The sequence below is a fragment of the Nansenia antarctica genome, assembly GCF_963989245.1.
Source record: "Nansenia antarctica genome assembly, chromosome: 14".
In the NCBI taxonomy this organism is placed as follows: Eukaryota; Metazoa; Chordata; class Actinopteri; order Argentiniformes; family Microstomatidae; genus Nansenia; species Nansenia antarctica.
This window is the reverse complement of record NC_137684.1, coordinates 14,374,236-14,388,703: the sequence shown is the minus strand read 5'-3', so window position 1 is coordinate 14,388,703 and position 14,468 is coordinate 14,374,236. Positions and strand designations below refer to the sequence as shown.

Sequence of the window (14,468 nt, the reverse complement as noted above, 5' to 3'; positions counted from 1 at the left end):
AAAGTACTTAAATGTTGCTAAAGTCAACTTACTACACTTGCTTATTTGTATCTGTTATTCTCCAGTGAGAAAAAAACTAAAGTGGAACAAAAAGTAGAATGGAATTTAATTTTCTTTCTTCTCGACCATCCTGAGAACTTTGTGCCAATCTGAGCCAGTGGTGCCGATGTTGCACTTCTCACTTCACCTGAACCCGTATCTAGAACCATCTCTTCTGTCCTCATCAAACCTTCAGTGTTTCATTTATTGGCATCATGTTGACAATATATTTCAAAGAGGACATTACCAAACCTTTCAGAATTACAGTAAATATGACATCATTTATATAACAGGCTGCTATTATATCTGAAACACCTTCAAAGCAAACACAGCTCCACCATCCATCCCACTCCAATTAAACGATACTCAACGTAGAAACCACTAGACTGAGAACAGTGTTTAAGACTCAGTTGAACATGTGTGTGTGTATAAAAGGTGTGAGTTCGAGGTGAAGGTGAACGTGTCTGTACACTCAGCCTCTCTGTCTCCATGGAGACATGGCTGCTGTCCCCTGCCTGCTGTGAGTGATTTTGTATTACAGAAAAATAAAAAAAAGCTATACTATGTGTGAAGGATGGCACGTTCATGACCCCATTCAGACCAGTATAACTGTACTGTAGTGTTGACTGTGTATTCTCCATCCTGTACAGCTGTATTCCTACAAATATGGTTTACTGTATCATTGATACTGTAGTTTCAAAGACTGAAGTGAACAACTATTTTTATGAAATGCGACAGTACGGATATATTACATTTTGCTAAAAAAAAAACGAAGAAAAAAAACTTGTTTACTGAAAGATATTCTGAAATACTGTCAAATAAACTCTTGACATGGTGTAAAGTATTCATTTTCAGGATGACTGCTTGATTTGATGGATTATTGGTTATTTGTCTGAATGTGGGTGAAGATATATATATATTATAATATTCTGAAATGTGTTCAATAGAAGTGACTCATAATAGGCGAAATGTGTTTTTTATTTTAATGCACATAAATGTATAATTGAATCCAGTTGGGTCTGGGTCAGCCGTACAGCCTAGACATGGTTGGGAAGTTACAGTATAGATCTATTAAATGTCCTGGATCATGACTTTGTTTTGCTATGCATAAGGTTCTCATCACTGCTGCATAACTACTGTTAGATCATGACCCCTCCTCTGTCACGCCACTAAACGGTCCCAGTTGGAAACAGGGTTCTTACAAGTTTCAACAAGTACAATTTAAGACCTTTTTAGACCTTTTTTAGACCTCTTTGAATATCATGCCCTATTCACGACACCATATGATAGCTTTTTGTCATCCTCGAGGTGATGAAATTCACTGCCATACAGACAAAAAAGGAAGCGAATTAGCATTTTCTTGGTTCCAGCTTGATTAATATCCGCGTAAATTGATGTGGTCGGACTGATTTCCTTGCAGGATCTCATTTTTAAGACCTAGCACCTAATTTTTAGACTGAATAACTGTATTTGTGACCTTTTTAGGCCTTGAATGAATTGGATTGCTGGATTTTAGACTTTAAGGCTTTTTAAGACCAGCGCGGGAACCCTGTGGTAAGTTGCAGTTATTTTCTTCTGTGGTTGGTTGCTTAGCAACCTGTATCATAATGTGCACACAACGCAGATAATAGTTCGCTAGGTGAGACAATTGTCACTATCATCCTGGTAACAGACATCACCACCCAGACAGACTGTTGAACACGGGAACAATGAGAAGCACTTTGGTGAAAGGAGGTTTTATTGAATCATCAGTGTCATACACCAAGAGTTATGATTTCCACATCATCCACCACCATCACTATTGTCCTTGTCACTCAACTCATCCACCTCCCCCCCTTTCAATCAAATCCATTATCACTCAACTAATACACCCCCCCCCCCTCCCCCTCCCCACCCTTCAACCCAACCCAACTCAACAACACAATATATACATGAGAACTCTAGCTTTAGTTGTCCTGAGACTGGCTGGTGACAATTCCCTAAGCAGACAGGTCGCCATGGGATACGCACTGAGGAAATGACACACAGAGACTACCGAAAAAATATTTAGAAATATGTGGTTGGCATGGCAACACTGTGATGCTTCCTGGAGGAGTAGTAGTAATTGTCTGAGTGGTAGTAATTCCATTCGAGAACTACAAAGGGGGGTTCATTTCCTTATAAAAATGCTGGCCTGTAAACATTGTGCTTCCAGAATGTTGTTGTTGAAAACAGAATCCGTCAGAGAGAATCAGTCCAGCCAATTGTCTGTGAAGACAGGAAGTTAGGATCCAATGGGAGCCATAGGGAGTCCTGTCAGTCTGTCAGTGGGCGTGGTTTTCTGTCGGTGCCGCGGTGTGGTCATCACCATGGTCATCCAGCAGACCCACCTGAGAACGGAAGAGAAGGAAACATGGGAAAACACCAATGATTTCAAATACAGTTTCAAATAAAAACACTATATAATGCGGCAGATAAGCTCATATGGAAGGTATTGTGCATTTTATGACTAAAGCATGAAACTTTCTATAGACTGTAAACTTCATTTTTAGATGTGGAACCACTTCAGATTTGACCTCTGGTGTCAGGTAGACTCTAGAATGATCATACACTGATAACAATTATTAAAATTATTTTTAATAATGATAATATAATTGTAATTATTTTCTTAGAATGATAATAATATATCATATTATACTATAGAATGATAGAATGATCATAGGGTTAAGCGGGGTACACACATACGGATTTTCTGCGATTTCAGCGATTTTCGGATGTCTGAAAACAACAGAAAACGCCCGGTTATCAGATGGATCTTAACATTTTCCTATAACAGAATCCTGGGGTGTGAGGTGTGTTAAGAGTCAATCTCTCCCGGCAACCTGCTCGGAAAATGGGCGTGGCCGGCAATCGTAAATGTGAAATGTGTTCAATACTTCCGACCAGAAACCATAGGGTTGCCAGATTGTTTGGTAGAATTAGCGGTTTTAGACTGTGGTTAGGGTGGAAAATGTCATTCCCATCTGGCAACCCTGCTCGCCAATCAAGAAGCGAGCTGACTTCGTCTTAATAATAATAACTTTATTTGTATAGCGCTTTTCCTGCAAACGTTGCGGCTCAAAGTGCTTTAATCATTATATAATCTTAATTTAATTATTTTGTAATTTAAAGGCAATATTAAAAGGATGGGTTCACGCGAGATTTCTGGCTTGGGGAACGAGACTCTAGACTAGAGAGTCTGGAATCTGTCGTTCCCCACGCCCATTTTCCGAGCAGGTTGAGAGTTGATTGACAATTGAAGAGAATTGACTCTTAACACACCTCACACCCCAGGATTTTGTTATAGGAAAATGTTAAGATCCATCTGATAACCGGGCGTTTTCTGGCGTTTTCAGACATCCGAAAATCGTGCCAAAACCGGCCAAAAACTCCTTATGTGTGTACCCCGCATAAGGTTAAAAAAAAAAGAAAAAAAAAGTGGTTAAATTAATGCACATGGCGTGCGATGCGATATTGTTGCACGACAACATTTGATTCTCAATTCACACCACCGAAGTCAACAACACGGCCCATCTCATATGGGATTACAAGACACCTATGAATGAATGAATGAATGGTCTTTATTGTCATTAATATAGTACAGGTACCATACAACGAAATTTGTGAGGGGGGGCTCCCCTGGTGCTAGGAAAGAAAATACTAAAAACAAGAAGGGAAAAGAGCTGGTTTACATAAATAAAGGCTATATACACTATCCACTATACTATACTATACAAATAAAACACTGTGCTGTACTCTATGCTATGCTATAAATATCCTAACATTTCCTATCTCTGAACCTTATGTGCACGAGGGTTGTCATATTGCACCTAGTATTATTGCACATTCATTTAAAGTGTCGCAGTTTGCAGGTTTGAAATGTTCACAGTTGTGTTTCAGTATTGCACTTGATTACAATCTAGTAGCTGCCATCAAATTGTCTAGATTGTCCAGGGCCTAGAACCTAGGTCTTTGCTGTGTTCAGAGCCTGAATGGCCCTAGGGTAGAAGCTGAGCTTCAGTCTATTTGTCCTTGCGGACATGGTCCTGAACCGCCTGCCCGAGGGCAGCCGAACAAAGTGTTCGTTCCCAGGGTGGGATGGGTCTCTGGAGATCTTGGAGGCCTTCCTGAGGCAGCGTGTGTTGTACAGCTCTTCCAGAGAGGGGAGGGGGGCGCCGATGATCTTCTGGGCCGATCGCACGACTCTCTGTAACGCTTTCCTCTCTGCGGCTGTGCAGCTGGAGAACCACACGCAGATGCAGTAGGTGAGGATGCTCTCCACTGTGCAGCGGTAGAAGGTCACAAGCAGCTCCTGTTTGAGGTGGTATTTCCTGAGGACTCTCAGGAAGTAGAGCCGCTGTTGTGCCTTCTTGATGATGGCTGCTGTGTTGGTCTTCCAGGACAGGTCATCCTGTATGTGCACCCCCAGGAATCGGAGGGTTGAGACTCTCTCCACGCTCCCTCCATCGACGAGCAGGGGCTGGACCTCAGATTTTTTCCTCCTGAAGTCCACGATGATTTCCTGGGTCTTTGACTGGTTCCGCAGCAGGTTGTTGATTGGTGTGAGTGCCACCGGGCGGTAGTCGTTTAGGCAGCTCACCGTGCTTTTCTTCGGGACTGGGATGATTGTTGAGGTTTTCAGGCAGGGTGGGATGGTGGCCTGGGACAGGGACTGGTTGAAGATGTTGGTGAAAACCCGGCCAGCTGGTCGGCGCAGTCCCTCAGCACCCGTCCCAGGACGCCATCCGGCCCTGAGGCTTTTCTGGGGTCCACCGCCTTCAGCACGCGTCTCACTTCATGCTCTGTAAGGGTGAGGCTGCTGAGAGCTGGAGAGAGTGGTGTTTGTGTTGTGGTTACCTCCGTTCGCCCCTCGTCGAACCGGGCGTAGAAGGAGTTCAGCTCTTCCGCCAGCAGGGGGTCGTCCTCCGCGGCTGTGAGCCTGTTGGCTCTGAAGTTTGTCATGTGCTGAACCCCCTGCCACACCCGCCTGGAGTCGTTGCTCAGAAAGCATTCCTCAATCTTCTCTCTGTGGTCTGCCTTGGCCTCCCGGATGCCACGGTTTAGGTTAGCCCTGTTGGTGCTGTACAGCAGTGTGTCCTTCGCTGAGAAGGCGTTGTCCCTCTCCTTGAGCAGTTTTCTCAGTCATCCATGGCTTCGTGTTATTATATAATAATAACAATCGAGCATGTAGGCACAATATGCCCAGTTGTATCTTGTAGAAATTGTGGAAGCAAGGCAAGCAATATTGGTAGAGCCTATAGTAATCAGCCTGCCTGGTCCGACTTTGTGGTGTGAATTGAGAATCGAATGTTGTCGTGCAACAAAATCGCACGCCGTGTGCATTGGCCTTAACCCTAGTATACTGTGTATACTGTGTTCTTTTTTTTCACTTTATTTCTTTTTTCCTTAGAATGATAATAATACATCATATTATACTATAGAATGATAAAAAATAATAAAGTGAAAGAAAATGGAAAAATTAACATACTATGTACATTTCATTTTTTTTCCTTAGAATGATAATAATATATCATATGTGTGCGTGGCGAGGACTTGCCTCGTTGGGTCGGTACACGCCTAGCTTGAAGCGACAACAGACGACATCAACAAAGAAGCCCATCATGCTATGAAGCATGCCTGGAGGAGGAAGAGAGAGAGGGGTTAGAGGATGATGATGACAATAGCACAGTTATTTCCAGCACTCGAGTTGAGGGGGGATGAGGAGGGATGAGGGGGGATGAAATAAAAACAGTCAAAATCATCCCCCTTCTAAAACTGCCATCCCCCCTTTCCATCCCTTATGTCATTTTATCAATGAACGTGGTATTACTGCTATTTCAACATTTAGTTTTGCGCATATTGAGTAAAATACTGTGGGCGAGGGAGGGAGCACGCACACATGCAATGACATTTTTACCGCCAAGTCACTGAAGTCACTGACACTGAAGTCACTGACGCTGTGGGGATGCTAAAATTGTCCCCATATGATAAAATCCACCATCCCCCCTGACTTTCTTTTACAACTTGAGTACTGGTTATTTCAGGTGTGTACCGTGTCCTGGTAGAGAAGGTGTTCATGTACCTGTGGTGGAGAAGATTCCTCCCACAATGCCGCAGAGCCGGACCAGGAACCGCCACAGGGGCATGTGCTGCTCGGTGACCCTCACCATCAGGGAGCTGATGTCATACTTCATAAAGATCCCCGAGACGCCATGGCTGCCCAGCGCGTGGTTGATCACCCGCTCCTACACACAGCAGGGGAGAGGGAGGAGGATGACGGCATGCATGTCTATATTTTTTTTTTTTACCTCTTTAAATATTATTTTAGACCTATATCACCACATGATAGCTTTTTGTCATCCTCGAGGTGATGAAATTAGGGATTTCACTGCCATACAGACTAAACAGTCTGAAGGATAATTAATGTAAAATAAATAAGTCCCATAATTACTCAAAAGTCATTTCCGTGTAAATAGATGTGGTCGGACTGATTTCCTTGCAGGACAAGCTAATCTCATTTTTAATCAGGGTTGCCACACTTGCATTGAAATAATTTTCCATACCACCTCTTGATTTTCCAGGTACCATGTTTTGTGATGATATCTAGACCGTTAAAACGTTCCGCCCCCACCCGTCGACCCAATTTCTGGGTGGTAGAATTGTTAGAAGTTTGACTTGCGGTCAATGCAAATGTATGGTCTTTGCTACTTTTATACGTTATAATAAGAAAACAGTATTGCTTTTTAGCTATTAGGAGCCCAAATCCGATGGCCAGTCAGGCAAACAATTATATAGTGTTGTTGCCGATCAATGATCTACGTCGTTATATATTTAAAAAATCATGAAATAGAGGTTGATGTGTCACTTGCTGTAGTTAAGATACTTTATTTTTCTGTTTTGGTAGTCTGTCCAATGTGACACTTGCCCTCCTCCACCGGCCCTAGTTTTGGATCTTGCTTGCTGTTTATTATTTCGATAATAAATCGTAGCTAGCTAGCTATAACATCTTCATATAAATATATATATATATACAGGGGTGCACATAACTTTTTGGGGCCAGTGCTCAGAGGAGCACCTAGGGATGCTGCTTGGTGCTCCCCGAGCTCGCGAGTCACGACCCGTCCCACAGAATGGATGAAAGGATACATGGATAACTTATATTAGCAAAACGACATTTGTTCATAAATAAAGATGAACGAACAAATGATTGTGTGCAAAACAAAAGAAACTAATGCAAATTCAAATGACTGCTCTTTAAGCATGAAAGTCTGTCAGACTCCTTTAAACACAATGAAATCAACTGACATCTCTTTAAGCACTAACTGAATGTCTGTTCTTTAAACACAATGAAATCAACTGACATCTCTTTAAGCACTAACTGAATGTCTGTTCTTTAAACACAATGAAATCAACTGACAACACTGCTCTGTTCTGTAAACACTGAAATCAACTTTTCAACAAAAAGTTACAGCCTAAGCATTTATTTATGCTACAAGCTTAATCATCATCATCACTGCTCTCTTGACTGCTGTTATCACTGTCCTCAATTTCAACCATGGTAGAGGATGTTGTAGGCTATCACTTTAAATAGCTCATTATTTTGATTGTGCAACAAAGTCTTTATTTTTTCTTCTAATAGAATTCCCAACCATATTCCCTGGGTCAGGGGTCGAGGTGCGATAATGAAGCTGTAAAACAAACGTCTGAACGTTTGAAAGCTTCAGAGAAAAGAAACGTCCCTTGGTGTTGTTTTTCCTTTTAGCGACGAGTCGTTCGGGACTGAATTTTCACGTGCGGCGTGATAACCGTGATAACCGTGCGATACGCGATACGCGGAATGAAAGTACGAGTTACGATACTTTCCGAATGTTTTCGTGAGGGGAGTCGCCGTGGTCGTCGTCGGTCGACTGTTGTGATGGATTGCTGAGGGGACGGCAAATAGTTACTTAGTGGGGCTTGCAGTGATGCAGCAGTCAGCAGTCAGCAGTTGTATTTTGAGGAAGTAAATTCCTCTCCCAGCGCTTCCAGCTTTTGGTGCGCAAGAGCGCGTTCATGCCGCTGATCTGCCGCGCAGCATGCATTTTGGCGACGCATGCGCACTGGCGCACCAGTTATGTGCACCCCTGTATATATACACACATACATATACTATATATACCATACAGGCTAAATACTGATCACTTGGTAAATGCATCATCTATTAAAGTAGCAAAGATCACACATTCGCATTGACCACAAGTCAAACTTCTACCACTTAGAGTAAATCCAACGTTCCTACGCTGAGACCGTTTTAACTTGCGCCCCCCACTCGCGGATATCAGGAAGTATTAGCGCTATAGCGCTATTGGCCGTTACCGTTAGCAACACATTCCAAGCGCTAGCTAGCTAGCAAGCACATCAATGTTTGTTTGCAACAATGAACCATGTGCTTGCCAACCAACATTGATAAAGCCACATTTAAAACAGCCACAGACAGTTCCAAGCCAACTACTTAAATTTGAGAATAAACTTAAATTATTAAATGTTATCAAATTTTCCAGGACAACACAAGATTTCCATGTAAATTTTCAATTTTGCTCAGTTTCCATGCCTTTTCCAGGTATGGAACAGGGCTCAATCATTTCCATGTTTTCCCTGTTTTCCAGGTAGTGTGGCAACCCTGTTAATACCTAGTACCTCTTTTTTTAGACCGAATAACTGAAATGTAAGACCTTTTTAGGCCTTGTGCATCGCATTGCTGGATTTTAGATTTTAAGGCTTTTTAAGACCCTGGCATGTACACATCACATACAGTTAGGTCCATACTTGGACTTTGTTATTTTAGCTGTTGACCAAAACATATTCAAGTTATAGTTATATAATGAATATGGGTTTAGGAATTACAGCTCTTTAATATGCAGCTCCCTCTTTTTCAAGGGACCAAAAGTAATTGGACAATTGACTCAGAAGCTGTTTCAGGGACAGGTGTTGGAAGCTGCTGCTGTAACACACAACATGTGGTCAAAGGAGCCCTGAATGCAGGTTAGGTGAAACAGGCCATCCTTTAAAAGAAATCCATCAGAGAGACAGCGGGAACATTAGGAGTGGCCAAATCAACAGTTTGGTACATTCTGAGAAAAAAAGAACGCACTGGTGCACCACAAAATGGCCTGGACGTCCACAGAAGACAACAGTACTGCAATTACATCTCGATTGTTTCATTTCAAATCCATTGTGGTGGCGTACAGAGCCCAGAATTATGGAAATTGTGTCACTGTCGAAATATTTCCCCTAACCCTAACTGTACTTAGACCAGCTGACCTACCCGCTCGGTGACGGAGTACTGGTGTGTGTCGGCAGAGATCTGGTAGGTGTTCAGTCTGGTGGGAACTATGGTGATGAAGTACTGGAACATCTGGTTACCTGGGGAGGATTATTACAAGAAGAAACGAGTAAGAAAAAATAAACAAGGTCACCCAACGCAACAGAGATCCAGCGTGAGGACCGGTTCATCCATGTGAATCTGAACTTACTGTCAGCGCAGACCTTCTCTGTCCCGTCCAGAGTGTTAATGATCCCTGGGATCTCCTCCCCGAACGACAGGTGATCGATACGATGGGAGAAGTTATACGCTGTCACACAACAAATCAAACCAAATCAGTTGATCAAGCATTGATGATAATAATAATAATAATAATAATACATTAGACTTATATAGCGCTTTTCTAGGCACTCAAAGACGCTTTACAAACTGAAAAGATCGAGTAGTAATAATAAAAAGAAACGAAAAATAAATAAAAGAAAGTATAGGGGTCTAATTCATTTTTGGATTACTAAATCGAAATCTAAGTGTCTTTGTAGGACAATCTACTCTGTATACTGCAATTACACCTAGATTTCGGAGAAGCGGCGAACAAGCAACGCCAGCGTCATCTCTCGACCGTTTTTTTTTTTGAAGGGATATATAGTGCTATGTGCATTATATCAATGTACATAGCACTATTAAGTGATATTAAGATGCTTATGTCAACGGGTGCTCAACAGTAACATTGTGTTGGAGTCGTCATAGAAACTCACTGTCATGGCTGACCAGGGATGCTAGGTGGGCGTGGCCTCGAGGATGTGGGATGGCCCTGTGACGGGGGGTGAAAAGGTCAGACGGTGAGGGTCTGGAACACGCCCATACTGGACATGACTCATAACTCCTAACTATGACATAACACATTTCAGAGACAAACTGGGCGCCGTGCAGTGAGGTCTGAGGTGGAGGGAGGTGACATACTTGCCCACGGTGATGTGAAAGTTGCCTGCCACCTTGTTGACATACATGTGGCCGTGTATCCTGCAGGCTGCTGGGGGCTGGGAGGGGCTGTCCTCTCTGGAGGGAGAACACCACGTCAGTCTACCTTCCTCTATCTGACTCTGGGTGGATCCTAACTCCATGATCTGTGCACGTACGTCGAATCATCGCACACATTTCCCATGGAGATCGATGCTTACGCAAATGTCAGAGTTATGTACCTGATATTACTCTATGTTCACTTGATATTACGTCATACTGTAGGGAGACTTAATCAATGAATCCACATATCTAACTATCTTCCTATCTATTCATTCATTCATAAAGTGTGCAAACTGCGACACTTTAAATGAATGTGCAATAACACTATGTGCAATATGATCAACCCTAGTCGTCTATCTGTACAGTATAGTATAGTGGATACTGTACATAGCCTCTATTTATGTAAACCAGCTCCTTCCCTTCTTGTGTTTTTGTTTTTGTTTTTTCTTTCCTAACACCAGGGGAGCCACCCCTCCTAAATTTCGTTGTTTGGTACCTGTACTATAGCAATGACAATAAAGACCATTCATTCATTCATTCATTCATTCATTCATTCATTCATTCATTCATTCATTCATTCATCCATATACTAAATAATAATAATAATACATTAGACTTATATAGCGCTTTTCTAGACACTCAAAGACGCTTTACAAACAGAAAAGACCGAGTAGTAACATAAAAAGAAACAAAATAAATAAATAAAAGAAAGTATAGGGGTCTAATTAATTTTTTGATTACTAAATCTAAATCTAAGTGTCTTTGTAGGACAATCTACTCTGTATGCTGCAATTACACCTAGATTTCAGGTGGAGAAGCGGCGAACAAGCAACGCCAGTGTCCTCTCTCGACTGGCATTTTTTGAAAAGTGAAAAGTCTTAATGTTAGCTAGCTATTTCTAAACATGGATTTGGCTGGGCACTGGGGTTTACACAGTCTGGGGTTTACCACATTGGGGTTACATACCTGGGGGGTAGGGCTGTGGGGCCTCCTTTTAAGACGGTCTTGAAGAGGACGTCCTGCAGAGAGTGTTCTTCCCTGAGACGATCCTGGATGTGCAGCAGAGTGCTGCAGGGAGGAGGGACACGCGGGGAGGTGGGGTAAACAGGGGAGATGGGGTAAACAGATATGCAGGGAGATGGGGTAAACAGATATGCAGGGAGATGGGGTAAACAGGAAGGTGGGGTAAACAGGGGAGATGGGTAAACAGGGAGGTGAAACAGAGGGAGAGCACATGCTGTTTACAGTATGAGTGACATGTTATAACATAATGAGTAACATGTTATAACACAATGTCAAATGTCACCAGGCTTTCTTAGCTTGATAGTTTGATTATTGTTCTGTGTGTATAACATAGCGGATGAATACCTTTTCATACCGTCACAAGACCCACAATCTACCACAAGGTTTCAATCTGAACTGAACAGAGCGTCTTACCTGTGCCACAGTCTTTGGATGGGAGAGAGTTCAAAGATGACCTACGGTGAAAAGAGAAGATTTGTGTTATGATGACTTAGTGAGAAGTAAAAGTCCTTGTCATTGTTGTGTCATTTGTCGATGGAGGTCTCGTCTGAGGACGGCCTGGCAGTAGCTATGCCGGGCTCTGGTACCAGACTGGCAGTCATACTCACTGGGTCATACTGCAGGCCATCTGATGCAACCATGGTCTCTGCCAGGTCTAACACATCTGCACCTATAACTAGAGACACCCACAAGCACAGCAGGTCAATCAATGGATCAGTCAATATGACACTGATGACAGCAGTCGCAAGCAACATCAACCAACACCTTACAGGTAAGTAAGTAAGTAACATTTATTTGTATAGCACCTATCCCAGACCAAGGGTCACAAAGTGCTTTACATATAGAGAACATAACAAAGAAGAAACATAATAAAACATAATAAAAGAGTGAAAGTCATAGCAGGTTAAAACAGGCAAACAAGTGAAAATAAGAACAAGTAACAACAGGTACAACAGGTACAACAGGTACAACAGCATCAGCAGGACACAGAAAGACAGGCCCTAGGGGCTATCCAAAAGCCTGTCTATACAAGACAGTCTTTAGTTGTTTTTTAAAAGCCTCGACCGAGACCGCTGATCTAAGATCCAAGGGCAGAGCATTCCAAAGCCTGGGGGCCACGGTTTGGAATGCTCCATCACCCTGGGTCTTCAGTCTGGCACGGGGACAACCAACAAACCCTGGTCAGAGGACCTGAGAGACCTACTGGGGCTGTAAGGACGCAGTAGGTCACAGATGTAGGCAGGTGCCTGACCGTGGAGGGCTCTGTAAGTGATGACCAGAACCTTGAAATTAATTCTGTATTTGATGGGGAGCCAGTGTAGGGACGCTAAGATGGGAGTGATATGACATGACTTTCTGAACCTGGTTAATGTGCGTCAAACCGTAACAGTAAAAGAACAATCATCGACAGGTCAAAGTACTTACATTGACACCTCATGGCGACTGTGATGTCTACATTTATTCTTAATTTACTGCAAAAAAAAAAAAAGAGGACATGGTTTAGATTAAGTAGACACTAAAACCAAAGAAAAAACATTAAGCAATGAATCAACTCTTAATTCAACACCATAATCATATATCTATAATCTCTAAAATCATAAGAAATTCAACATCCATATATTCTGCGTCTTCACATAGGGCTGAACAGTACGTTTTGAGAATCAACACTGGTTACCAAGACTGTTATAAAACAGACAGCTGATCTTTTCTGCTGAAATTTCTGTTACCTGGAAAAGTCTTTGTCTACTTCATACTCATATTTCATCCACGTGTCTCGATACACAAAGAACTCCAGGAAGGCCAGGATGGCCATGAATGTGAAGGCTATGAGGGACACTGGGAGAGACAACGGAGGAGAGGTTAGATGCTCTTTCTAAACTTTTCTCTTCAACAGGGTTCCCACACCTTCTGAAACATCACATTCAAGCACCTTTCAAGGACTTTTAAGACTCAATTCCCTCATATTCAAGGACCCAACACGGCATAGTTTGAGACAGATCTAGACGAGAATGTATATAATAGGAACTATCCGCTCACAGACAACAATTAAAAAGAGAGGCTTGAATGTGTGAACACTAGATGGTCTCTTGCCTTCTCTACCACAGCACAGCAAAACAATATATTGTGAAATATGTGTAAAGTTACTGTGTTAAGTTAAACAATGTAACTTATCTACTACAATTACTTTTTGAGAGAGAGAGAGAGAGAGAGAGAGAGAGAGAGAGAGAGAGAGACAGAGAGAGAGAGAGAGAGAGAGAGAGAGAGGGGGGGGGGAATTCAAGCACTTTCAATGACCCATGTCCATTTTTTTAAACTTTTAAGGCCTTGTTTTTTTTACTGTGCTGTTCACGTCATGGCGACATCATGATCATACACCAGAGTTAATCCTAACTAATCTCACTCTTACAATAACAGACTTTACTGATACACAGACTGTTTGAATCAGACAGCAATCATTCAGAGCTCCACAACTATGCCTGACTGCAATTCCTCTGTGTATTGAGTGACAGTAGCTCACCTGTCCCCCCGCTGGCTGTGGTCTCTACATAGCTCTCAGGGACCTTGGGGAAGGCGTCCAGCTCCTTCACCAGGCTAAGAGCCTTCTTCCGGGACAGTCTCCTCATGTTTGGGGCAAAAGTCTCAAATCTGAGGATCAGCACAGATGCATCCTGTTGCAAAATACATCAATATTATTATACTCATATATTAATGGATTGAAGCATTTGGATAACACTTTTCCACCGCCAGATACATTGGAGTAACAACAGTAGCTAACCTAGTCAAGTATGCCATTTAGACATCTCCGACCAGAACGCTACAGACCGATGTCAGTAATGTCAGGCACTTGTTCCCCTACTGACGCCACCGTACAGCTGAGAGGCTATCTAGCTCTGTTAACATGATATCAACATTTACCTCCACCTGTGTTCTTGCCTCGGATGCCCATTAACGTCACCGTCCACCAGATCTCGTGTTTGGCCAGATAGATTAATTGTTTCTGCGCATTAACAGTCAAACATCTGGACTCTCGCCGGTAGCAAAGTCAGCTGACGTGTGAGTGAAGGCG

General features: G+C 42.6%; 1 protein-coding gene across 3 annotated transcripts; it reads right to left on the bottom strand.

The window, feature by feature from the left end:
- Window positions 1–1,975: 1,975 nt before the first annotated feature.
- On the bottom strand, window positions 1,976–14,428 carry ergic2 (ERGIC and golgi 2). Of its 3 annotated transcripts, none has more exons than XM_080545127.1 (14): window positions 14,318–14,428; window positions 13,920–14,070; window positions 13,129–13,237; window positions 12,827–12,873; window positions 12,010–12,077; window positions 11,816–11,856; window positions 11,345–11,446; window positions 10,319–10,414; window positions 10,114–10,169; window positions 9,570–9,668; window positions 9,362–9,459; window positions 6,140–6,302; window positions 5,615–5,694; window positions 1,976–2,414 (listed from the first exon to the last, which is right to left on the bottom strand). In XM_080545127.1, the coding sequence occupies exons 2-14, from the start codon at window positions 14,023–14,025 to the stop codon at window positions 2,343–2,345; spliced, it is 1,137 nt and encodes a 378-aa protein (XP_080401253.1). In that variant the 5' UTR covers window positions 14,026–14,070; window positions 14,318–14,428; the 3' UTR covers window positions 1,976–2,342. The 3 variants fall into 3 exon arrangements, with proteins under 3 accessions (XP_080401253.1, XP_080401255.1, XP_080401254.1); XM_080545129.1 differs by having other exon boundaries at window positions 1,976–2,408; XM_080545128.1 differs by having other exon boundaries at window positions 14,324–14,396.
- Between the last annotated feature and the right edge of the window lie 40 nt (window positions 14,429–14,468).

Coding starts and splice junctions, on each gene's coding strand:
- ergic2 (XM_080545127.1), bottom strand. CDS start 14,025: ATGAGGAGACTGTCCCGGAAGAAGGCTCTTAGCCTGGTGAAGGAGCTG. Junction 12,078..12,826: donor AGTCGCCATGAGGTGTCAAT/GTAAGTACTTTG, acceptor GGGTGTCTCTAG/TTATAGGTGCAGATGTGTTA. Junction 11,447..11,815: donor ATCCAAAGACTGTGGCACAG/GTAAGACGCTCT, acceptor TCCTCCCTGCAG/CACTCTGCTGCACATCCAGG.